Genomic DNA, 23,306 nt, shown 5'->3' with positions numbered 1-23,306 from the left:
CATAACACGGCCCTCATTAACACAGCCTATTTCACCCCCTCGTCCATCCATCTCCTCATTCTCTGCCTTCTTTCTCCTCATATAGTATTTAAACCATCCTAGTTTTATCCAACTCATTATAAGATAATTGAAAAATACAAAAACATGAGTTGATCAAGACACACCCAGGCTTTTAGGTGTGGCGGGTGTAGTGGTGATGACAGCAGAGTGAAGGTGTGGGTATGTGTGTGTGTTGTGTGTGTAGTAGTAGTTCAGCCGATCAATAAGACAACTTATTTCAAAGACGTTGTTACGATTGTATCTCATAGTAAGGATTAAGGAGATTCATTGTTAAGAAAAATACTAAGAATACGTAATGTAAAGTGGGCCTAGTGACGAAGTCTCATCACTGAGCCAAGGTGCCATCATCTTCCTCAGACTCTTCCTCAGCCTCTCGGAGCCACTGCAGGAATGGTTCCGCTTCCTTGTGAATTTTACCAGCCATATCTTTACTGACAAATTCATCACTCTCTTTGTCAGCCCACTCCAAGAACACCTCCTCGTCCACCAAATCGATAAGATACACTTTCTGTAGGATACTGGGAACCTTTGTCAGCAGCTGTTGGATATAGCTTGCAATTAGTATTTCCAGAGCACCTAGGAAATACCTCTGACAAGGAGGTTCGTAGGTGAAGACGAGGAAGTGGACGCGGTACTTTGTTATATCTTCCAAAGCCGTTCTTCCCAACAGCAACTTGGCCAAGATCAAGACGGCTTCATTCTTAATACAGAGCCTATCTGCCTCGTTGTAAAGCCTCCGAGATATAGAGAGCCTCACCGGGTGCAGCAGCTCGTTATGTTTGAGATATAAACAGCAGTTATAGAATGCTCTGAGGCGGACTTCCTTATCGTCTGTGGGACCAGTGGAGGCTACAGTAGGACCCACGGTGAGATCTATCATAAGAGGCTATTCTATAAGTCGTACTCTTTCGTAATCGAGGTCGTCGGGTTGGAAATCTGCCCGAGGGTGGACTACCTCGACCTCGGGGTTGTCCTCAAACTCTACCTGGAAATCGTCACTGTCTACCTGAGGGTCGACTACCTCGACCTCGGAGTCTTCGTCAGACTCTACCTCGAGATCGTCAGTGTCTACCTGAGGGTCGACTACTTCAACTTCGGGGTTGTCGTCTGACTGTACCTCGGGTTCGAATGTCTCTTCCTGAGGTTCGACTACCTCGACCTCTGGGTCGTTCTCAGACTGTACCTCGGGATTTTCAGTGTCTACCTGAGGGTCGACTACTTCAACTTCGGGGTTGTCGTCTGACTGTACCTCGGGTTCGAATGTCTCTTCCTGAGGTTCGACTACCTCGACCTCTGGGTCGTTGTCAGACTGTACCTCGGGATCGTCCGTGTCTTCCTGAGGGTCGACTACCTCGACCTCGGGGTCGTCGTCAGAGTCTATCACGGAATCGTCAGTGTCTACGTGAGGGTCGACTACTTCGATTTCGGGGTCGAAGTCAGACTGGTCCTCAGGATCGGCCTTGGGGTCGTCGTCAGACTCTACCTCTGGTTCGACAGTGTCTACCTGAGGGTCGACTGCTTCGACCCCTTGGTCGTCGTCAGACTGGTCCTCTGGAGTTACAGTGTCTACCTGAGGGTCGACTACCTCGACCTCGAGGTCGTCGTCAGACTCTACCTCGAGATCGTCAGTGTCTACCTGAGGGTTGACTACCTCAACCTCGGGGTCCTCGTCTGACTCTGCCTCGGGTTCGACTGTGTCTACCTGAGGGTTGACTACCTCGACATCGGGGTCGTTCTCAGACTGTACCTCGGGATTTTCAGTGTCTACCTGAGGGTCGACTACCTCGACATCGGGGTCGTCGTCAGACTCTACCTCTGGTTCGACAGTGTCTACCTGAGGGTCGACTGCTTCGACCCCTGGGTCGTCGTCAGACTTGTCCTCTGGAGTTACAGTGTCTACCTGAGGGTCGACTACCTCGACCTCGAGGTCGTCGTCAGACTCTACCTCGAGATCGTCAGTGTCTACCTGAGGGTCGACTGCTTCGACCCCTTGGTCGTCGTCAGACTGGTCCTCTGGAGTTACAGTGTCTACCTGAGGGTCGACTACCTCGACCTCGAGGTCGTCGTCAGACTCTACCTCGAGATCGTCAGTGTCTACCTGAGGGTTGACTACCTCAACCTCGGGGTCCTCGTCTGACTCTGCCTCGGGTTCGACTGTGTCTACCTGAGGGTTGACTACCTCGACATCGGGGTCGTTCTCAGACTGTACCTCGGGATTTTCAGTGTCTACCTGAGGGTCGACTACCTCGACATCGGGGTCGTCGTCAGACTCTACCTCTGGTTCGACAGTGTCTACCTGAGGGTCGACTGCTTCGACCCCTGGGTCGTCGTCAGACTTGTCCTCTGGAGTTACAGTGTCTACCTGAGGGTCGACTACCTCGACCTCGAGGTCGTCGTCAGACTCTACCTCGAGATCGTCAGTGTCTACCTGAGGGTCGACTGCTTCGACCCCTTGGTCGTCGTCAGACTGGTCCTCTGGAGTTACAGTGTCTACCTGAGGGTCGACTACCTCGACCTCGAGGTCGTCGTCAGACTCTACCTCGAGATCGTCAGTGTCTACCTGAGGGTTGACTACCTCAACCTCGGGGTCCTCGTCTGACTCTGCCTCGGGTTCGACTGTGTCTACCTGAGGGTTGACTACCTCGACATCGGGGTCGTTCTCAGACTGTACCTCGGGATTTTCAGTGTCTACCTGAGGGTCGACTACCTCGACATCGGGGTCGTCGTCAGACTCTACCTCTGGTTCGACAGTGTCTACCTGAGGGTCGACTGCTTCGACCCCTGGGTCGTCGTCAGACTTGTCCTCTGGAGTTACAGTGTCTACCTGAGGGTCGACTACCTCGACCTCGAGGTCGTCGTCAGACTCTACCTCGAGATCGTCAGTGTCTACCTGAGGGTCGACTGCTTCGACCCCTTGGTCGTCGTCAGACTGGTCCTCTGGAGTTACAGTGTCTACCTGAGGGTCGACTACCTCGACCTCGAGGTCGTCGTCAGACTCTACCTCGAGATCGTCAGTGTCTACCTGAGGGTTGACTACCTCAACCTCGGGGTCCTCGTCTGATTCTGCCTCGGGTTCGACTGTGTCTACCTTAGGGTTGACTACCTCGACATCGGGGTCGTTCTCAGACTGTACCTCGGGATTTTCAGTGTCTACCTGAGGGTCGACTACCTCGACATCGGGGTCGTCGTCAGACTCTACCTCTGGTTCGACAGTGTCTACCTGGGGGTCGACTGCTTCGACCCCTGGGTCGTCGTCAGAATTGTCCTCGGGATCCTCATGGTCTACCTGAGAGTCCACTACCTCGGGGTCGTTGTCAAACTCGTGTTCGACAGTGTCTGCCTGAGGGTCGACTACCTCGTCCTCGTGGCCGTCGGTGTATATACGCCGAGCCCTGCGCCTCAATGAGTACTTCATCAAGGCCCAGAGCATCCAGAGGGTGAGCAGCGCCACCGTCGTTACCCCCAGGAAGGCCGTAAGGAGGAGAGGAACACTCAAACCAGATACTGCCTGCAGCCGCTCCAAGTACCCCACGGGTACCTCTGGTTCGTTCGCCAATCTCTGAAGGCGGAGGATGTTCCGGAGCACGTACACCACGGTAACCAAGACACCGAGGGCTTGGTTCTGTATGTGTGGAGGCTCATCAACCCTCAGCTCCAAGGGAGGAGGGGAGAGCTGCCCCAGGAGAGGCACGTACAAACCGTAGGACCTCATGTGCCTCGATTGTAGGAGGTCTACCAGCGTCCACTGGTAGGCGATGAGCAGGGCGCTCAGAGATATGAAGATGGACACGCACACCTTTAGGAAGATATACAAGGAGATGCTATATTTTCCCATTGTTATTTATATTTATTTCACTTGTTATTGTATATCTGGTATTTGGTAAAGGTGATGGTGGCTGAAATGACGTTATAGATTGTAGCGTGGGACGAGGGAGGGAAAGTGTGATCTTCGGATGATAGTGGAGATGTTCCTCCTGTGTGAGGACTATTGAAACGGAAGGATTTGTGTGTGGCATTTATGGATGTGGAGTGAGGGACATGTGCATGGGTGGTTGTCCAGAGTGTAGTGATGAGGCGTTTGTCGATTTTTCTTTTCTGTTGTCAAACACATTAAGATGTTCTCGACACAGTTGGTTATAGTTTAGAAAACAATGCCAGGTTGTTTCAGACGGATGTTTGTGTTGAGTGATATGTAATGTGGTTGTTAGTAATTTCGGGCTCTCACATGTCATGCGCATGTCTGGAAGTGCTGTTTCAGAATCGTAAAGTATGGTATATTAGATTCGCATCTCAAAGGTTAATTACTTACGTATGCGATTAATTTAAGAGCGTAACACGTTAGGTACGTTTTCTCTGTAGCATAAAAGACAGATAACGAATAAAGTATGGATAACTCCTTCATTCTCTGTACTCTCAGGTAACAGTAGTTTAGACATTAGAATATAATGTCTTCATTCAGTGTTGGAGGAGAGTTTGATAATAATGATGTAAGAATATGTTTATTCATATTATAATTGAGAATATACACATATAATCTTTAACAGAATGATAGCGTCTGTGAATTTTGTAGTAAGTGGGCAGTGTCTCCAGTTTGGAAGTTGGTTCTTGAGTGATTTTCGTGATGTATTGAAGTTGTGTTTGTATCGCTGGAAAGATGGAGTAATGCCTAGCTTATAGACGATAAGAGATAACTAGTACATGTCTGATGGATTGGTGTTTAAGATTGGGTTTTGGGTTCTGTTGGTTATTGCCTGTCGGGTCATTCGGATTTATTTTTTCCTTTAGTGTTGTGTATTTTTGGGTTGGAGAGAAGGGTTGGAGAGGGGGGCATCCGTAAGCGTACGTTGGGTGTTTGTAGCCGTTTGCATTATTACAGTTGCCGTTACGTAACTGTCGTAGTTAAATGTATGTAATAAAATGCTCTTGTGTAAAATATTGAAGGAGATGGGCTGGGTATGAAGCAAAGTTTTCGGCTGCGTTAGATGGTGAATGTGGGATGGAAATGAGTCTGCTACTTCAGAGTGTGGTTGGAAATGATCCAGTGTTGTTGTTGCAAAGGAATGAGAGGCGAGCGTATATGAGTCAATATATATGACAAGCTGAACTGATACACTCAAACTCTTTTTATTCTAAAATTGTATATGTAGCAAAGTTGCCCTTTTATATATGTAAAACCCAAATAATATGATCAACTTTACGTCCTACAGTGAAGCCTAAGTTTTCATTGCAGAGATTCACAATTAGTTTTGGTTTTTTATCCTACCGTAAGTTTACACTGTGTTATTCAAACTCTATAGAGACCAGCTCGAATTCGGTCGAAGGTTAACTAGAACTTCTCGCCTTCATTATCTTCATCCAGCGTCCTTTGTGCATCCCTAATGATGATTGACATTGAGGTGTCGTTATTGACACAGGTCGGGTGTGTGTTCCCGGGGTACCAATATTGGCCCGGGTCGGGTGTGTGTTCTCGAAGTGCCATTATTGGCACAGGTCGGTGTGTGTTCCCGAGGTGCCATTATTGGCACAGATCGAGTGTGTGTTCCTGGGTTGCCATCCCAGTTTTGCCCAAATCATTGAGATAATTGAAAAACCACGGAAACGTAAGTTGTTGAAGACACACCCAGGTTTTAAGCCCACATACGTTATAACCAAGTGTGTGGCGGGTGTAGTGGTGATGACAGCAGAGTGAAGGTGTATGTATGTGTGTGTGTTGTGTGTGTAGTAGTAGTAGTTCAGCCGATCAATAAGACAACTTATTTCAAAGACGTTGTTACGATTGTATCTCATAGTAAGGATTAAGGAGATTCATTGTTAAGAAAAATACTAAGAATACGTAATGTAAAGTGGGCCTAGTGACGAAGTCTCATCACTGAGCCAAGGTGCCATCATCTTCCTCAGACTCTTCCTCAGCCTCTCGGAGCCACTGCAGGAATGGTTCCGCTTCCTTGCGAATTCTACCAGCCATATCTTTACTGACAAATTCATCACTCTCTTTGTCAGCCCACTCCAAGAACGCCTCCTCGTCCACCAAATCGATAAGATACACTTTCTGTAGGATACTGGGAACCTTTGTCAGCAGGTGTTGGATATACTTTAGAATTAGTATTTCCAGAGCACCTAGGAAATACCTCTGACAAGGAGGTTCGTAGGTGAAGATGAGGAAGTGGACGCGGTACGCTGTTAAATCTTTGAAAACCGTTCTTCCCAAGAGCAACTTGGCCAGGATCAAGACTGCTTCATTCTTAATATGCAGCCTATCTGCCTCGTTGTAAAGCCTCCGAGATATAGAGAGCTTCACCGGGTGCAGCAGCTCGTTATGTTTGAGATATAAACAGTAGTTATAGAATGCTCTGAGGCGGACTTCCTTATCGTCTGTGGGACCAGTGGAGGCTACAGTAGGACCCACGGTGAGATCTATCATAAGAGGCTATTCTATAAGTCGTACTCTTTCGTACCCGAGGTCGTCGGGTTGGAAATCTGCCCGAGGGTGGACTACCTCGACCTCGGGGTTGTTCTCAAACACTACCTGGAAATCGTCACTGTGTTCCTGAGGGTCGACTACCTCGACCTCGGAGTCTTCGTCAGACTCTACCTCGAGATCGTCAGTGTCTACCTGAGGGTCGACTACTTCAACCTCGGGGTCCTCGTCTGACTGTACCTCGGGTTCGAATGTGTCTACCTGAGGGTTGACTACCTCGACATCGGGGTCGTTCTCAGACTGTACCTCGGGATTTTCAGTGTCTACCTGAGGGTCGACTACCTCGACATCGGGGTCGTCGTCAGACTCTACCTCTGGTTCGACAGTGTCTACCTGAGGGTCGACTGCTTCGACCCCTGGGTCGTCGTCAGACTTGTCCTCTGGAGTTACAGTGTCTACCTGAGGGTCGACTACCTCGACCTCGAGGTCGTCGTCAGACTCTACCTCGAGATCGTCAGTGTCTACCTGAGGGTCGACTGCTTCGACCCCTTGGTCGTCGTCAGACTGGTCCTCTGGAGTTACAGTGTCTACCTGAGGGTCGACTACCTCGACCTCGAGGTCGTCGTCAGACTCTACCTCGAGATCGTCAGTGTCTACCTGAGGGTTGACTACCTCAACCTCGGGGTCCTCGTCTGACTCTGCCTCGGGTTCGACTGGGTCTACCTGAGGGTTGACTACCTCGACATCGGGGTCGTTCTCAGACTGTACCTCGGGATTTTCAGTGTCTACCTGAGGGTCGACTACCTCGACATCGGGGTCGTCGTCAGACTCTACCTCTGGTTCGACAGTGTCTACCTGAGGGTCGACTGCTTCGACCCCTGGGTCGTCGTCAGACTTGTCCTCTGGAGTTACAGTGTCTACCTGAGGGTCGACTACCTCGACCTCGAGGTCGTCGTCAGACTCTACCTCGAGATCGTCAGTGTCTACCTGAGGGTCGACTGCTTCGACCCCTTGGTCGTCGTCAGACTGGTCCTCTGGAGTTACAGTGTCTACCTGAGGGTCGACTACCTCGACCTCGAGGTCGTCGTCAGACTCTACCTCGAGATCGTCAGTGTCTACCTGAGGGTTGACTACCTCAACCTCGGGGTCCTCGTCTGACTCTGCCTCGGGTTCGACTGTGTCTACCTGAGGGTTGACTACCTCGACATCGGGGTCGTTCTCAGACTGTACCTCGGGATTTTCAGTGTCTACCTGAGGGTCGACTACCTCGACATCGGGGTCGTCGTCAGACTCTACCTCTGGTTCGACAGTGTCTACCTGAGGGTCGACTGCTTCGACCCCTGGGTCGTCGTCAGACTTGTCCTCTGGAGTTACAGTGTCTACCTGAGGGTCGACTACCTCGACCTCGAGGTCGTCGTCAGACTCTACCTCGAGATCGTCAGTGTCTACCTGAGGGTCGACTGCTTCGACCCCTTGGTCGTCGTCAGACTGGTCCTCTGGAGTTACAGTGTCTACCTGAGGGTCGACTACCTCGACCTCGAGGTCGTCGTCAGACTCTACCTCGAGATCGTCAGTGTCTACCTGAGGGTTGACTACCTCAACCTCGGGGTCCTCGTCTGACTCTGCCTCGGGTTCGACTGTGTCTACCTGAGGGTTGACTACCTCGACATCGGGGTCGTTCTCAGACTGTACCTCGGGATTTTCAGTGTCTACCTGAGGGTCGACTACCTCGACATCGGGGTCGTCGTCAGACTCTACCTCTGGTTCGACAGTGTCTACCTGAGGGTCGACTGCTTCGACCCCTGGGTCGTCGTCAGACTTGTCCTCTGGAGTTACAGTGTCTACCTGAGGGTCGACTACCTCGACCTCGAGGTCGTCGTCAGACTCTACCTCGAGATCGTCAGTGTCTACCTGAGGGTCGACTGCTTCGACCCCTTGGTCGTCGTCAGACTGGTCCTCTGGAGTTACAGTGTCTACCTGAGGGTCGACTACCTCGACCTCGAGGTCGTCGTCAGACTCTACCTCGAGATCGTCAGTGTCTACCTGAGGGTTGACTACCTCAACCTCGGGGTCCTCGTCTGACTCTGCCTCGGGTTCGACTGTGTCTACCTGAGGGTTGACTACCTCGACATCGGGGTCGTTCTCAGACTGTACCTCGGGATTTTCAGTGTCTACCTGAGGGTCGACTACCTCGACATCGGGGTCGTCGTCAGACTCTACCTCTGGTTCGACAGTGTCTACCTGGGGGTCGACTGCTTCGACCCCTGGGTCGTCGTCAGACTTGTCCTCGGGATCCTCATGGTCTACCTGAGAGTCCACTACCTCGGGGTCGTTGTCAAACTCGTGTTCGACAGTGTCTGCCTGAGGGTCGACTACCTCGTCCTCGTGGCCGTCGGTGTATATACGCCGAGCCCTGCGCCTCAATGAGTACTTCATCAAGGCCCAGAGCATCCAGAGGGTGAGCAGCGCCACCGTCGTTACCCCCAGGAAGGCCGTAAGGAGGAGAGGAACACTCAAACCAGATACTGCCTGCAGCCGCTCCAAGTACCCCACGGGTACCTCTGGTTCGTTCGCCAATCTCTGAAGGCGGAGGATGTTCCGGAGCACGTACACCACGGTAACCAAGACACCGAGGGCTTGGTTCTGTATGTGTGGAGGCTCATCAACCCTCAGCTCCAAGGGAGGAGGGGAGAGCTGCCCCAGGAGAGGCACGTACAAACCGTAGGACCTCATGTGCCTCGATTGTAGGAGGTCTACCAGCGTCCACTGGTAGGCGATGAGCAGGGCGCTCAGAGATATGAAGATGGACACGCACACCTTTAGGAAGATATACAAGGAGATGCTATATTTTCCCATTGTTATTTATATTTATTTCACTTGTTATTGTATATCTGGTATTTGGTAAAGGTGATGGTGGCTGAAATGACGTTATAGATTGTAGCGTGGGACGAGGGAGGGAAAGTGTGATCTTCGGATGATAGTGGAGATGTTCCTCCTGTGTGAGGACTATTGAAACGGAAGGATTTGTGTGTGGCATTTATGGATGTGGAGTGAGGGACATGTGCATGGGTGGTTGTCCAGAGTGTAGTGATGAGGCGTTTGTCGATTTTTCTTTTCTGTTGTCAAACACATTAAGATGTTCTCGACACAGTTGGTTATAGTTTAGAAAACAATGCCAGGTTGTTTCAGACGGATGTTTGTGTTGAGTGATATGTAATGTGGTTGTTAGTAATTTCGGGCTCTCACATGTCATGCGCATGTCTGGAAGTGCTGTTTCAGAATCGTAAAGTATGGTATATTAGATTCGCATCTCAAAGGTTAATTACTTACGTATGCGATTAATTTAAGAGCGTAACACGTTAGGTACGTTTTCTCTGTAGCATAAAAGACAGATAACGAATAAAGTATGGATAACTCCTTCATTCTCTGTACTCTCAGGTAACAGTAGTTTAGACATTAGAATATAATGTCTTCATTCAGTGTTGGAGGAGAGTTTGATAATAATGATGTAAGAATATGTTTATTCATATTATAATTGAGAATATACACATATAATCTTTAACAGAATGATAGCGTCTGTGAATTTTGTAGTAAGTGGGCAGTGTCTCCAGTTTGGAAGTTGGTTCTTGAGTGATTTTCGTGATGTATTGAAGTTGTGTTTGTATCGCTGGAAAGATGGAGTAATGCCTAGCTTATAGACGATAAGAGATAACTAGTACATGTCTGATGGATTGGTGTTTAAGATTGGGTTTTGGGTTCTGTTGGTTATTGCCTGTCGGGTCATTCGGATTTATTTTTTCCTTTAGTGTTGTGTATTTTTGGGTTGGAGAGAAGGGTTGGAGAGGGGGGCATCCGTAAGCGTACGTTGGGTGTTTGTAGCCGTTTGCATTATTACAGTTGCCGTTACGTAACTGTCGTAGTTAAATGTATGTAATAAAATGCTCTTGTGTAAAATATTGAAGGAGATGGGCTGGGTATGAAGCAAAGTTTTCGGCTGCGTTAGATGGTGAATGTGGGATGGAAATGAGTCTGCTACTTCAGAGTGTGGTTGGAAATGATCCAGTGTTGTTGTTGCAAAGGAATGAGAGGCGAGCGTATATGAGTCAATATATATGACAAGCTGAACTGATACACTCAAACTCTTTTTATTCTAAAATTGTATATGTAGCAAAGTTGCCCTTTTATATATGTAAAACCCAAATAATATGATCAACTTTACGTCCTACAGTGAAGCCTAAGTTTTCATTGCAGAGATTCACAATTAGTTTTGGTTTTTTATCCTACCGTAAGTTTACACTGTGTTATTCAAACTCTATAGAGACCAGCTCGAATTCGGTCGAAGGTTAACTAGAACTTCTCGCCTTCATTATCTTCATCCAGCGTCCTTTGTGCATCCCTAATGATGATTGACATTGAGGTGTCGTTATTGACACAGGTCGGGTGTGTGTTCCCGGGGTACCAATATTGGCCCGGGTCGGGTGTGTGTTCTCGAAGTGCCATTATTGGCACAGGTCGGTGTGTGTTCCCGAGGTGCCATTATTGGCACAGATCGAGTGTGTGTTCCTGGGTTGCCATCCCAGTTTTGCCCAAATCATTGAGATAATTGAAAAACCACGGAAACGTAAGTTGTTGAAGACACACCCAGGTTTTAAGCCCACATACGTTATAACCAAGTGTGTGGCGGGTGTAGTGGTGATGACAGCAGAGTGAAGGTGTATGTATGTGTTGTGTGTTGTGTGTGTAGTAGTAGTAGTTCAGCCGATCAATAAGGCAACTTATTGTATCTCATAGTAAGGATTAAGGAGATTCATTGTTAAGAAAAATACTAAGAATACGTAATGTAAAGCGGGCCTAGTGACGAAGTCTCATCACTGAGCCAAGGTGCCATCATCTTCCTCAGCCTCTCGGAGCCACTGCAGGAATGGTTCCGCTTCCTTGCGAATTCTACCAGCCATATCTTTACTGACAAATTCATCACTCTCTTTGTCAGCCCACTCCAAGAACACCTCCTCGTCCACCAAATCGATAAGATACACTTTCTGTAGGATACTGGGAACCTTTGTCAGCAGGTGTTGGGTATACTTTTGAATTAGTATTTCCAGAGCACCTAGGAAATACCACTGACAAGGAGGTTCGTAGGTGAAGACGAGGAAGTGGACGCGGTACGCTGTTAAATCTTTCATAGCCGTTCTTCCCAAGAGCAACTTGGCCAGGATCAAGACTGCTTCATTCTTAATATGCAGCCTATCTGCCTCGTTGTAAAGCCTCCGAGATATAGAGAGCCTCACCGGGTGCAGCAGCTCGTTATGTTTGAGATATAAACAGTAGTTATAGAATGCTCTGAGGCGAACTTCATTATCGTCTGTGGGACCAGTGGAGGCTACAGTAGGACCCACGGTGAGATCTATCATACGAGGCTATTCTATAAGTCGTACTCTTTCGTACTCGAGGTCGTCGGGTTGGAAATCTGCCCGAGGGTGGACTACTTCGACCTCGTGGCCGTCGTCAAACTGTACCTCGGGATCGTCAGTGTCTGCCCGAGGGTGGACTACCTCGACCTCGGGGTGGTTGTCAAACTCTACCTGGAGATCGTCAGTGTCTACCTAAGGGTTGACTACCTGGATCTCAGGGTCGTCGTCTGACTGTACCTCGGGTTCGACTGTGTCTTTCTGCGGGACGACTACCTCAACCTCGGGGTCGTTGTCAGACTGTACCTCGGGATCACCAGTGTCTACCTGAGGGTGGATTACCTAGACCTCGGGGTCGTCGTCTGACTCTACCTCGGGTTTGACTGTGTCTTCCTGAGGGTCGACTACTTCGACCTCGGGGTTGTTGTCAGACTGTACCTCGGGATCGTCAATGTCTACCTAAGGGTCGACTACCTGGACCTCGGGGTCGTCGTCAGAGTATACCCCGGAATCGTCAGTGTCTACCTGAGGGTCGACTACCTCGACCTCGTGGCCGTCGTCAAACTGTGCCCCGGGAAGACACCGGTTGAAGCATGACCAAAGAATGATATGAGTAACAACAGTTGTGCTATTTGTGACCTCTGACGCCCCTATAGAATACCCGATAATAGTCCATTCACAGGTGTGTGATGAACGCTGTCTATCACGACCTGTGTCTGTTGGCTGTCTATCACGACCTGTGTCTGTTGGTTGTCTATCACGTCCTGCGTCTATTCGCTGTCTGTCACGTCCTGCGTATGTTGGCTATATATCACGTCCTGCGTCTGTTGGTTGTCTGTCACGTTCTGCGTCTGTTGGTTGTCTGTCACGCCCTGCGTCTGTTGCTATCTGTCATGTCGTGCGTCTGTTGGTTGTCTGTCACGTCCTGCGTCTGTCGGCTGTCTATCACGTCCTGCGTCTGTTGCTATCTGTCACGTCCTGCGTCTGTTGGTTTTCTGTCACGTCCTGCGTCTGTTGGCTGTCTATCACGTCCTGCGTCTATTCGCTGTCTGTCATGTCCTGCGTTTGTTGGTTGTCTGTCACGTCCTGCGTCTGTCGGCTGTCTATCACGTCCTGCGTCTGTTGGCTATCTATCACGTCCTGCGTCTGTTGGTTGTCTGTCACGACCTGCGTCTGTTGGCCATCTATCACGTCTTGTGTCTGTTGTCTGTCTGTCACGTATTGCTTATGTTGGTTGTCTATCACGTCCTGCGTCTGTTGGCTGTCTGTCACGTCCTGCGTCTGTTGTCTATCCATCACGTCCTGCGTCTGTTGGCCGTCTGTGGCGTCCTGAGTCTGTTGTCTCTCAATGACGTAATGCGTCTGTTGTCTGTCTATCACTTCCTCTTCGAACTGTCTTTCTACCGCGTTCGTTCGTCTGTTTCTCATATCTTCTTCGACTGTTTATCATTCCCGTCCATTGTCTGTCTCTCACATCATCACCGTCAACCCAGTAACCTTTATTGATAGTTTTTTTTTCATTTCATGTTCAACAGTTTCAATCAGGCAAACTCCATTGAAAAAGAAAAAAACCCACACTATCGTGTAATCAAAAAACTTATTACTAGCAGTCAAAGTTTCCACCACCAAGCACGACTCTCTCTCTCTCTCTCTCTCTCTCTCTCTCTCTCTCTCTCTCTCTCTCTCTGATAGACTGAGAGCTTTGGCTACTCAGCTAAAATCATTGACCACGTTACGTACAGGAAATCGAAAAAGCAAAGAGGAAGTAAAGCCAAATTTGATCAAGGTCAGAGACCCAGCACACGAACCATGGGTCCAGCCGAATAGTATCAATTCTATTTCTTTTTTTTACCTACCCACGAACAGATAAACGGATAAACTTTCGAAACGCAATGAAAATTTTAAGACAGATATAGTGAATCTATACGTCCTTACAGATAAGATATGTATATATATATATATATATATATATATATATATATATATATATATATATATATATATATATATATATATGTATATATATATATATATATATATATATATATATATATATATATATATATATATATATATACATAGAGAGAGAGAGAGAGAGAGAGAGAGAGAGAGAGAGAGAGAGAGAGAGAGAGAGAGAGAGAGAGATTTGGCAATGTTTGGTAAGATGGCTTATCGACAGAATCTACGGATTTCACTCAATTTTTCAGCAACCTTCACATATGAGATTATGTTCTGTGTGTGTGTATGTGTGTGTGTGTGTGTGTGTGTTTGTGTATGTGTGTGTGTGTATGTATGTGTCTGTGTGTGTGTTTGTGTGTGGCTGTGAGCACCCACCTGCAGGTGTAGAGCTCACACAGGTTCCATGTGACATGTTCAGGGTGTGCTGGAAGTGTGGATGGGGACCTGGGAGAGGAGAGGAGTGTGTTGGGGGTGGGTGTGTGAGCGCCCTGTGGCTCCGTAGGACTCCCCCACGGTCGATATACAGTGGGAGGTATGGAGACGCCCTCCCAGCTCGAAGTCCTTTGTCCTGGGGCGCCACGCTCCTGCCGCGGCTGCTCAGGGAAAGCGAGAGGGGGCGCGATGGGGGTGATAGAGGGGGCGAGGAACGCCTTATATGGTGGCGCTGCACCAGCCGTAGTAGTAGTATTGGTTGTAGTAGTAGATGTAGTAGTGGTAGTAGTAGTAGCCTTACGGGGTGTGTTATAGTAGTTAAGGGTGATGGATAAGTAGGCCATGGATGAAGACAGCTGGCGGGGCGCTGGGACTGACGGCATTATAACAGTACTCCCGAGAAATGGCAGAAGTGGACCATGGGTGCAGAGCAGCCATATGTGTTTGGCTATTATCCAGGGTTGGTGTAATAACCCAGGGATGGTGTAATAACCCAGGGATGGTGTAATAACCCAGGGTTGGTGTAATAACCCAGGGTTGGTGTAATAACCCAGGGTTGGTGTAATAACCCAGGGTTGGTGTAATAACCCAGGGTTGGTGTAATAACCCAGGGTTGGTGTAATAACCCAGGGTTGGTGTAATAACCCAGGGGTGGTGTATTAACCCAGGGGTGGTGTAATATCCCAGGGGTGGTGTAATAACCCATGGGATTGCACTGGTTGTCTGCGAATGAGGTCAAGGCCCCAAGAGTAGTTTAGTAAACCAGAAATGGCATAATAGAGCAGCAGGCCAGGGGGATAGAACAGCAGATGGTTGAACAGCAGGCCAAAGGATGGAGCAGTAATCTACGGGAATGGAGTAGCAGGCCAGCGGGGGGTGGCGGAGCAGACTAGAGAGTGGAGCAGCGGGCCAAGGGGTGGAGCAGAACACCAGAAGGTGGAGCAACAGGCCAGGGGATAGTGGAGCGGACCGGAGGAGACAAAGGATGGAGGATGCAGGGGGAGGAGGAGGAATATGTGGGCGGAGGTTGTGAGGGACATGGCAGGTGGGTAACCTGCTCAGGAGGAGACAGGACACTGAGGCGGCTCCTGCTGCACGGGAAGCGCTGCCCTGGAGATGGTTGAGAAGGGGGTTGGGTGTGGAGGGGAGGCGCTGCCAGAGAGAGAGAGAGAGAGAGAGAGAGAGAGAGAGAGAGAGAGAGAGAGGGGGGGGGAAGGTTGGGGGGGTTGTGAGAGGGAGTAGGAGGCCATGGTGGGATAAGGTCAAGGTCACCAGCGGCGTCTATTGATCCTGTGAGAGCTGCCAGAGAGGGGGACGCTGCTAACGGCAGGCCCATAGCTCTCTCTCTCTCTCTCTCTCTCTCTCTCTCTCTCTCTCTCTCTCTCTCTCTCTCTCTCTCTCTCTCTCCTACCAACCCTATATCCCCCCCCCACCCCCACACGCCGAAGACCCGTCTCCCCCAAACGTCAATGTGTTTCATGGATCTGCTGTGGGTCAGAGGACCCACCCATACCCTCCTCACATACCCGTAAGAGCAACGTTCCTGTGCCATATTTGACTACCCCACACCCTCTAGTCCTCCGTTGTACGTTATCATAACGTAATGAGAGGTCATGATCAAGCCTCTCTCCCTCATTTCTTGCCCTCAAATTTCCACATCTTTTAGAGCATCTTTCGCATTATTCATCTCTTGATCTCCGTTTTTGATTTTGCTCTCCTCTCTGCTGTAAGCCATTTAATGCATTCTCACGCTGTTTGCTCTCCCTTGCTATGGTCGGCTTCCTCCCCCCCCCCCCGTCTCTCTCTCTCTCTCTCTCTCTCTCTCTCTCTCTCTCTCTCTCTCTCTCTCTCTCTCTCTCTCTCTCTCTCTCTCTCTCTCTCTCTCTCTCGTCGCCTTTCCACCTTTGTTCGTAAGGTCAGAGGTCACTTACATCGAGGCCTTAACCCCCGTCTCGATACCTCCTAACCCCCCACCCCTAAATCTACCATACTGGCTAATCCTGTTTCTCTTAGCTTAGCTTTCGCTCCTCATTAAGATGCAGACATCACCTCCACTTTCGATAACACTTCGTGAAAACTCTTTATCGAGTTGTTACATCACATTGAGCTGAATCTGTAACGACCCACTGTCCCTTAAACGGGTTCTAAGATACATCAGTTCCCTACATACTCTGCTACATCATTACTATATGTAAATATCATTTTCTCTTTACGTCTACTTTACAGGTGCACACACACACACACACACACACACACACACACACACACACACACACACACACACACACACACACACACACACACACACACACACACACACACACACACACACACACACACACACACACACACACACACACCTCCATCTGTCCTTACTAGATTTCTACACTCTCACCTTCTTTAGAATATGAGAAGAAAAAACGTTTATTTTACTGAAAATTCTTTTTTTTTTCTTACATGTATTCAACCCTACACACACACACACACACACACACACACACACACACACATATATATATATATATATATATATATATATATATATATATATATATATATATATATATATATATATATATATATATTTTTTTTTTTTTTTTTTTTTTTTTTTAATACTTTGTCGCTGTCTCCCGCGTTTGCGAGGTAGCGCAAGGAAACAGACGAAAGAAATGGCCCAACCCCCCCCATACACATGTACATACACACGTCCACACACGCAAATATACATACCTACACAGCTTTCCATGGTTTACCCCAGACGCTTCACATGCCTTGATTCAATCCACTGACAGCACGTCAACCCCTGTATACCACATCGCTCCAATTCACTCTATTCCTTGCCCTCCTTTCACCCTCCTGCATGTTCAGGCCCCGATCACACAAAATCCTTTTCACTCCATCTTTCCACCTCCAATTTGGTCTCCCTCTTCTCCTCGTTCCCTCCACCTCCGACACATATATCCTCTTGGTCAATCTTTCCTCACTCATTCTCTCCATGTGCCCAAACCATTTCAAAACACCCTCTTCTGCTCTCTCAACCACGCTCTTTTTATTTCCACACATCTCTCTCACCCTTACGTTACTTACTCGATCAAACCACCTCACACCACACATTGTCCTCAAACATCTCATTTCCAGCACATCCATCCTCCTACGCACAACTCTATCCATAGCCCACGCCTCGCAACCATACAACATTGTTGGAACTACTATTCCTTCAAACATACCCATTTTTGCTTTCCGGGATAATGTTCTCGACTTCCACACATTTTTCAAGGCTCCCAAAATTTTCGCCCCCTCCCCCACCCTATGATCCACTTCCGCTTCCATGGTTCCATCCGCTGACAGATCCACTCCCAGATATCTAAAACACTTCACTTCCTCCAGCCTCTCACCATTCAAACTCACCTCCCAATTGACTTGACCCTCAACCCTACTGTACCTAATAACCTTGCTCTTATTGACATTTACTCTTAACTTTCTTCTTCCACACACTTTACCAAACTCCGTCACCAGCTTCTGCAGTTTCTCACATGAATCCGCCACCAGCGCTGTATCATCAGCGAACAACAACTGACTCACTTCCCAAGCTCTCTCATCCCCAACAGACTTCATACTTGCCCCTCTTTCCAAAACTCTTGCATTTACCTTCCTAACAACCCCATCCATAAACAAATTAAACAACCATGGAGACATCACACACCCCTGCCGCAAACCTACATTCACTGAGAACCAATCACTTTCCTCTCTTCCTACACGTACACATGCCTTACAACCTCGATAAAAACTTTTCACTGCTTCTAACAACTTGCCTCCCACACCATATATTCTCAATACCTTCCACAGAGCATCTCTATCAACTCTATCATATGCCTTCTCCAGATCCATAAATGCTACATACAAATCCATTTGCTTTTCCAAGTATTTCTCACATACATTCTTCAAAGCAAACACCTGATATATGTATATATTCATATTTATTTTGCTTTGTCGTTGTCTCCCGCCTTTGCGAGGTAGCGCAAGGAAACAGACGAAAGAAATGGCCCAACCCACCCACATACACATGTATATACATACACGTCCACACACGCAAATATACATACCTATACATCTCAATGTACACAAATATATACACACACAGACACCTACATATATACACATGCACACAATTCACACCGTCTGCCTTTATTCATTTCCATCGCCACCTCGCCACGCATGGAATAACATCCCCTCCCCCCTCATGTGTGCGAGGTATCGCTAGGAAAAGACAACAAAGGCCCCATTCGTTCACACTCAGTCTCAAGCTGTCATGCAATAATGTCCGAAACCACAGCTCCCTTTCCACATCCAGGCCCCACAGAACTTTCCATGGTTTACCCCAGACGCTTCACATGCCCTGATTCAATCCATTGACAGCTCGTCAACCCCGGTATACCACATCGATCCATTTCACTCTATTCCTTGCCCGCCTTTCACCCTCCTGCATGTTCAGGCCCCGATCACTCAAAATCTTTTTCACTCCATCTTTCCACCTCCAATTTGGTCTCCCACTTCTCCTCGTTCCCTCCACCTCCGACACATATATCCTCTTGGTCAATCTTTCCTCACTTATTCTCTCCATGTGCCCAAACCATTTCAAAACACCCTCTTCTGCTCTCTCAACCACGCTCTTTTTATTTCCACACATCTCTCTTACCCTTACATTACTTACTCGATCAAACCACCTCACACCAGATATTGTCCTCAAACATCTCATTTCCAGCACATCCACCCTCCTGCGCACAACTCTATCCATAACCCACGCCTCGCAACCATACAACATTGTTGGAACCACTATTCCTTCAAACATACCAATTTTTGCTTTCCAGGATAATGTTCTCGACTTCCACACATTCTTCAAGGCTCCCAGGATTTTCGCCCCTCCCCCACCCTATGATTCACTTCCGCTTCCATGGTTCCATCCGCTGCCAGATCCACTCCCAGATATCTAAAACACTTTACTTCCTCCAGTTTTTCTCCATTCAAACTTACCTCCCAATTAACTTGACCCTCAACCCTACTGTACCTAATAACCTTGCTCTTATTCACATTTACTCTTAACTTTCTTCTTTCACACACTTTACCAAACTCAGTCACCAGCTTCTGCAGTTTCTCACATGAATCAGCCACCATCGCTGTATCACCAGCGAACAACAACTGACTCACTTCCAAAGCTCTCTCATCCCCAACAGACTTCATACTTGCCCCTCTTTCCAAAACTCTTGCATTCACCTTCCTAACAACCCCATCCATAAACAAATTAAACAACCATGGAGACATCACACACCCCTGCCGCAAACCTACATTCTCTGAGAACCAATATATATATATATATATATATATATATATATATATATATATATATATATTATACATTGTCGCTGTCTCCCGCGTTAGCGAGGTAGCGCAAGGAAACAGGCGAAAGAATGGCCCGACCATCCCACATACACATTTATATACATACACGTCCACACACGCACATATACATACCTTTACATATCTACGTATACATATATACACACATACATAGACATATACCTATATATACATGTACATGTTTCATACTTACTGCCTTTAGTCATTCCCGTCGCCACCTCTCCACACAGGAAATGACACCCCCCTCCTCCCGCACGCGCGCTAGGTTACGCTAGGAAAAGACAACAAAGGCTACATTAGTTTACACTCAGTCTGTAGCTGTCATGCATAATGCACCGAAACCACAGCTCCCTTTCCACATCCAGGCCCCACAAAACTTTCCATGGTTTACCCCAGACGCTTCACATGCCCTGGTTCAACATATATGTGTATATATATATATATATATATATATATATATATATATATATATATATATATATATATATATATATATATATATATATATATTTTTTTTTTTTTTATCACACTTGGTCGCTTTGGTCCCGCGTGTGTGAGCCTGATGGAAAATGACCGGTGTAGACCCCGTTGCTCACCAACGTGAGACGAAGGGTATTCGAGTACATAGTATTCGAATAGTCATTTCCCTATTAGGGGCGATCATAACCTAGTGGTAGCGCTCCAGCCTATTGCACAGGGATCCCGGGCTCGATCCCGGCTGTTGGAGGTTTGTATGATATATATATATATATATATATATATATATATATATATATATATATATATATATATATATATATATACGTAAATAGTGTATATGAACGCGCACTACTATATAGCATACTAATTTTAACAGCCAGGATCGAACCAAGAACCCTTACGTAGGAGGCGGAAGCACTACCGCTCGGCAACGCCACTCTAGTGGCCTTTGGTACCACCAAAGGGGCTTTAATCTAAACCTTCAATTTGGCACTTTGACTCTGGACGCCGCCACGCCACTCTAAAGGCCTTTGTCACCGCCAAAGGTTTCAAAGTAAACCTTTAATTCGAGACTGTCTCTGGATGCCGCCACCAGGCCCGCCCCCATCTAATAGCATTTGTCGCCGCCAAAGAGGCTTTAAAGTCAACGTTCAGTTTGGCACTTTCTCTCTGGAAGCCGCTACGACACTCTAATGGTCTTTGGTGCCGCCAAAGGGCTTCAAAGTATACCTTCAATTTGGCACTTTGTCTCCGGATGGCGCCAGGCCTTTTGCCCTTTAGCGCTGCTGAAAGGACTTTAAAATAAACCTTCAGTTTGGCACTTTGAACGCCGCCACGCCACTCTAACAGCGTTTAACGGCGCCAAAGGGGCTTTGAATGAAACCTTCAAATTTCCTCTTTGGTTCTGGATGCCGCTACGCCACTGTAATGCCTTTGGCGCCGTCAAAGGGGCTTTAAATTCAACTTTCAATTCGCCTCTTTGGTTCTCGATGCCGCCACGCCATTCTAATGACCTGTGGCACCGCCAAAGGAGCTTGGAATTAAACCTTTAATTTGCCCCTTTGTTCTGGATGCCGCCACACCACTCTATATGCCTTTGGCTCCGCCAAAGGGGCTTTAAAGTAAACCTTCAATTTGGCTTATTCCTTCTGGATGCCACCACGCTACTCTAAGTGCCTTTGTCGCCGGCCAAAGGGGCTTTACTTTAAACCTTTAATTAGCCTCTTTGGTTCTGGATGCCGCCACGCCACGCTAATGGCCTCTTGCGCCGCCAAAGGGGCTTTAAAGTAAACCTTTAATTTGCCTCCATATCTGGATGCCGCCACGCCACTTTAATCGCCAATGGTGCCCCCATAATAGCCTTTATATTAAACCTTTAATTTGCCTCTTTCGTTTTCGATGACGCCACGCCACTCTAATGGCCTTTGGCTCCGCCCAATGGGATTAAAATTAAACCTTCAATTTCCTTCTTTGGATTTAGATGCCACCGCGCCACTCTAATGGTCTTTGGCGGCGCCAAAGGGGCTTCAAAATAAACCTTAAAAATTTGTCGCTTTTCCCCTGGATGCCGCCATGCCCCTGTAATGGCTTTTGGCGCCACCAAAGGAGCTTTAAAGTAAACTTTCCATTTGTCGTTTTCCCTGTGAATGCTGCCATTTCCCTGTAATAGCCTTTGGCGCCGCCAAAATGGCTGTGATTTAAACCTTCAATTTGCCTCTTTATTTCTGGATGCCGCCTCGCCACTCTAATGGCCTTTGGCGCCGCCAAAGGATCTTTAAAGTAAACCTTTAATTTGTTGCTTTCCGTTTGTATGCCGCCATGACCCTGTAATGGCCTTTGGCGCCGCCAAAGGGGCTTTAGATTATACCTTGAATATGCTTCTTTTGTTCTGGTTGCCGCCACGTCATTCTAATGGCCTTCGGCTCAGCCAAAGTGGCCTTAAAGAATCCCTTCAGTTTGTCACTTTGATTTAAGATGTCGCCACACCACTGTGATGGTTTTTGGCGTGGCCAGAGGGGCTTGAAATTAAAGTTTCAATTTGGGACTTTGCTTCGAAATTACGCCACACCACTGCAATGGCCTCTGGTGCCATCAAAGGCGCTGCAAAGTAAAGTTTCAATTTGGAACTTTTCTTCTGGCTGGCGCCAAACCTTTCTAATGGCTTTTGGCGTGGCCAAAGGAATTTGAAAGTATATCTTTGCTTTGGGACATTTTTTGGCTGGTGCCAGACGATTCTAATGGCATTTGGTGCGCCCACAGGGTTTTCAAAGTAAAGCTTCTTTTGGGGATTTTTCCTTCTGGCTGGCGCCTGATGATTTTAAAGGCGTTTGTGGCTTGGCCAAAAGTCCCAAAATTCGCGAAGTGAAACCTTACTTTGAAGCCCCTTTTTCCGCACCAAACCCCAATGGAATCGTCTAGCGCCAGCAGTAAGAGTAGTCCCAAAGTGAAGCTTTAATTCGAAGCCCTTTTGGCCGCAGCAAACACCAAGAGAATCATCTGGCGCCAACCAGGAGAAAAGTATCAAAGGGAAGCATTACTTTGAAGTCCCTTTGGCTGCGGAAAACGCCAATAGAAACGTCTGGCGCCAGCCAGAATTAAAGTCCCAAATTGTGGGTTTGCTTTAAAGTCCCTTTAGCCTACTGTAAAATCTTCAATAGTATCGTATCCAGAAATAAAGCATAAAATGCCATTCTTACATTAAGAGTCATAATTGCTTTCATTATTGACGTTCGAGGCTTAGGGAGGAAAACGTGATAATGGAGCTAAGTCAAATATAGAAAACAGAAGTGCCCAATTTCGTAAAATGGAGGGCTCTATATTCATATGGGCAGGATACAATATGCACACCTGAACATCAAGACATGCCTACCTTAAGGACCTTCCTCGTGTCTCGGTTAGCCTTGCTCACGGTCCGCTCAAGTCGAGTCTGCATCTGTTTGAATCCTGGTCATGGCAGACGATCCACATTTTAACCCAGCTGTTCAACCCTCCCTAGAGGCTGGTCGATAAAATGGCCACCTGGCTTAGGTGACTGAGTTTGGAAAAGAGTGTGAAAGGAGAAAGTTGAGAGTAAATGTGACTAAGAGTAAGGTTGAGGAACAAGTTAATTGGGACGTAAGTTCGAGTGGAGAAAG

At 47.7% G+C, this 23,306-nt stretch overlaps 3 protein-coding genes across 6 annotated transcripts; all 3 read right to left on the bottom strand.

Moving 5' to 3' along the window:
- Nucleotides 1-327: 327 nt before the first annotated feature.
- Nucleotides 328-3,934, bottom strand: LOC139766677 (uncharacterized). 2 transcript variants are annotated; one of them, XM_071695586.1, is made up of 3 exons: nucleotides 1,352-3,934; nucleotides 1,011-1,219; nucleotides 328-908 (listed from the first exon to the last, which is right to left on the bottom strand). In XM_071695586.1, exons 1-3 carry the CDS (start codon nucleotides 3,893-3,895, stop codon nucleotides 386-388), a joined length of 3,276 nt encoding a protein of 1,091 aa, XP_071551687.1. In that variant the 5' UTR covers nucleotides 3,896-3,934; the 3' UTR covers nucleotides 328-385. The 2 variants fall into 2 exon arrangements, with proteins under 2 accessions (XP_071551687.1, XP_071551686.1); XM_071695585.1 differs by having other exon boundaries at nucleotides 1,011-3,934.
- A 1,934-nt stretch (nucleotides 3,935-5,868) lies between these two features.
- LOC139766678 (uncharacterized) lies at nucleotides 5,869-9,372 on the bottom strand. 3 transcript variants are annotated; one of them, XM_071695589.1, is made up of 3 exons: nucleotides 6,740-9,372; nucleotides 6,552-6,673; nucleotides 5,869-6,449 (listed from the first exon to the last, which is right to left on the bottom strand). In XM_071695589.1, exons 1-3 carry the CDS (start codon nucleotides 9,332-9,334, stop codon nucleotides 5,927-5,929), a joined length of 3,240 nt encoding a protein of 1,079 aa, XP_071551690.1. In that variant the 5' UTR covers nucleotides 9,335-9,372; the 3' UTR covers nucleotides 5,869-5,926. The 3 variants fall into 3 exon arrangements, with proteins under 3 accessions (XP_071551690.1, XP_071551691.1, XP_071551688.1); XM_071695590.1 differs by having other exon boundaries at nucleotides 6,552-7,333; nucleotides 7,466-9,372; XM_071695587.1 differs by having other exon boundaries at nucleotides 6,552-9,372.
- Nucleotides 9,373-11,346: 1,974 nt separating this feature from the next.
- Nucleotides 11,347-11,889, bottom strand: LOC139766717 (eukaryotic translation initiation factor 5-like). Its single transcript, XM_071695637.1, has one exon. It carries the CDS (start codon nucleotides 11,887-11,889, stop codon nucleotides 11,347-11,349), a length of 543 nt encoding a protein of 180 aa, XP_071551738.1.
- Between the last annotated feature and the right edge of the window lie 11,417 nt (nucleotides 11,890-23,306).

Source organism: Panulirus ornatus, chromosome 58, assembly GCF_036320965.1.
Source record: "Panulirus ornatus isolate Po-2019 chromosome 58, ASM3632096v1, whole genome shotgun sequence".
Taxonomy (NCBI): domain Eukaryota; kingdom Metazoa; phylum Arthropoda; class Malacostraca; order Decapoda; family Palinuridae; genus Panulirus; species Panulirus ornatus.
Note: the sequence above shows the minus strand (reverse complement) of the source record. Positions and strands in the feature narration are given on the sequence as shown.

Bases quoted from the DNA above. Each gene is read 5' to 3' on its own strand.
- LOC139766717 (XM_071695637.1), bottom strand. From the start codon at position 11,889: ATGATAGATCTCACCGTGGGTCCTACTGTAGCCTCCACTGGTCCCACA.
- LOC139766677 (XM_071695585.1), bottom strand. From the start codon at position 3,895: ATGGGAAAATATAGCATCTCCTTGTATATCTTCCTAAAGGTGTGCGTG. The intron at 909-1,010 runs CCACCCTCGGGC...TCCTACTGTAGC, and splicing joins AACCCCGAGGTCGAGGTAGT to CTCCACTGGTCCCACAGACG.
- LOC139766678 (XM_071695587.1), bottom strand. From the start codon at position 9,334: ATGGGAAAATATAGCATCTCCTTGTATATCTTCCTAAAGGTGTGCGTG. The intron at 6,450-6,551 runs CCACCCTCGGGC...TCCTACTGTAGC, and splicing joins AACCCCGAGGTCGAGGTAGT to CTCCACTGGTCCCACAGACG.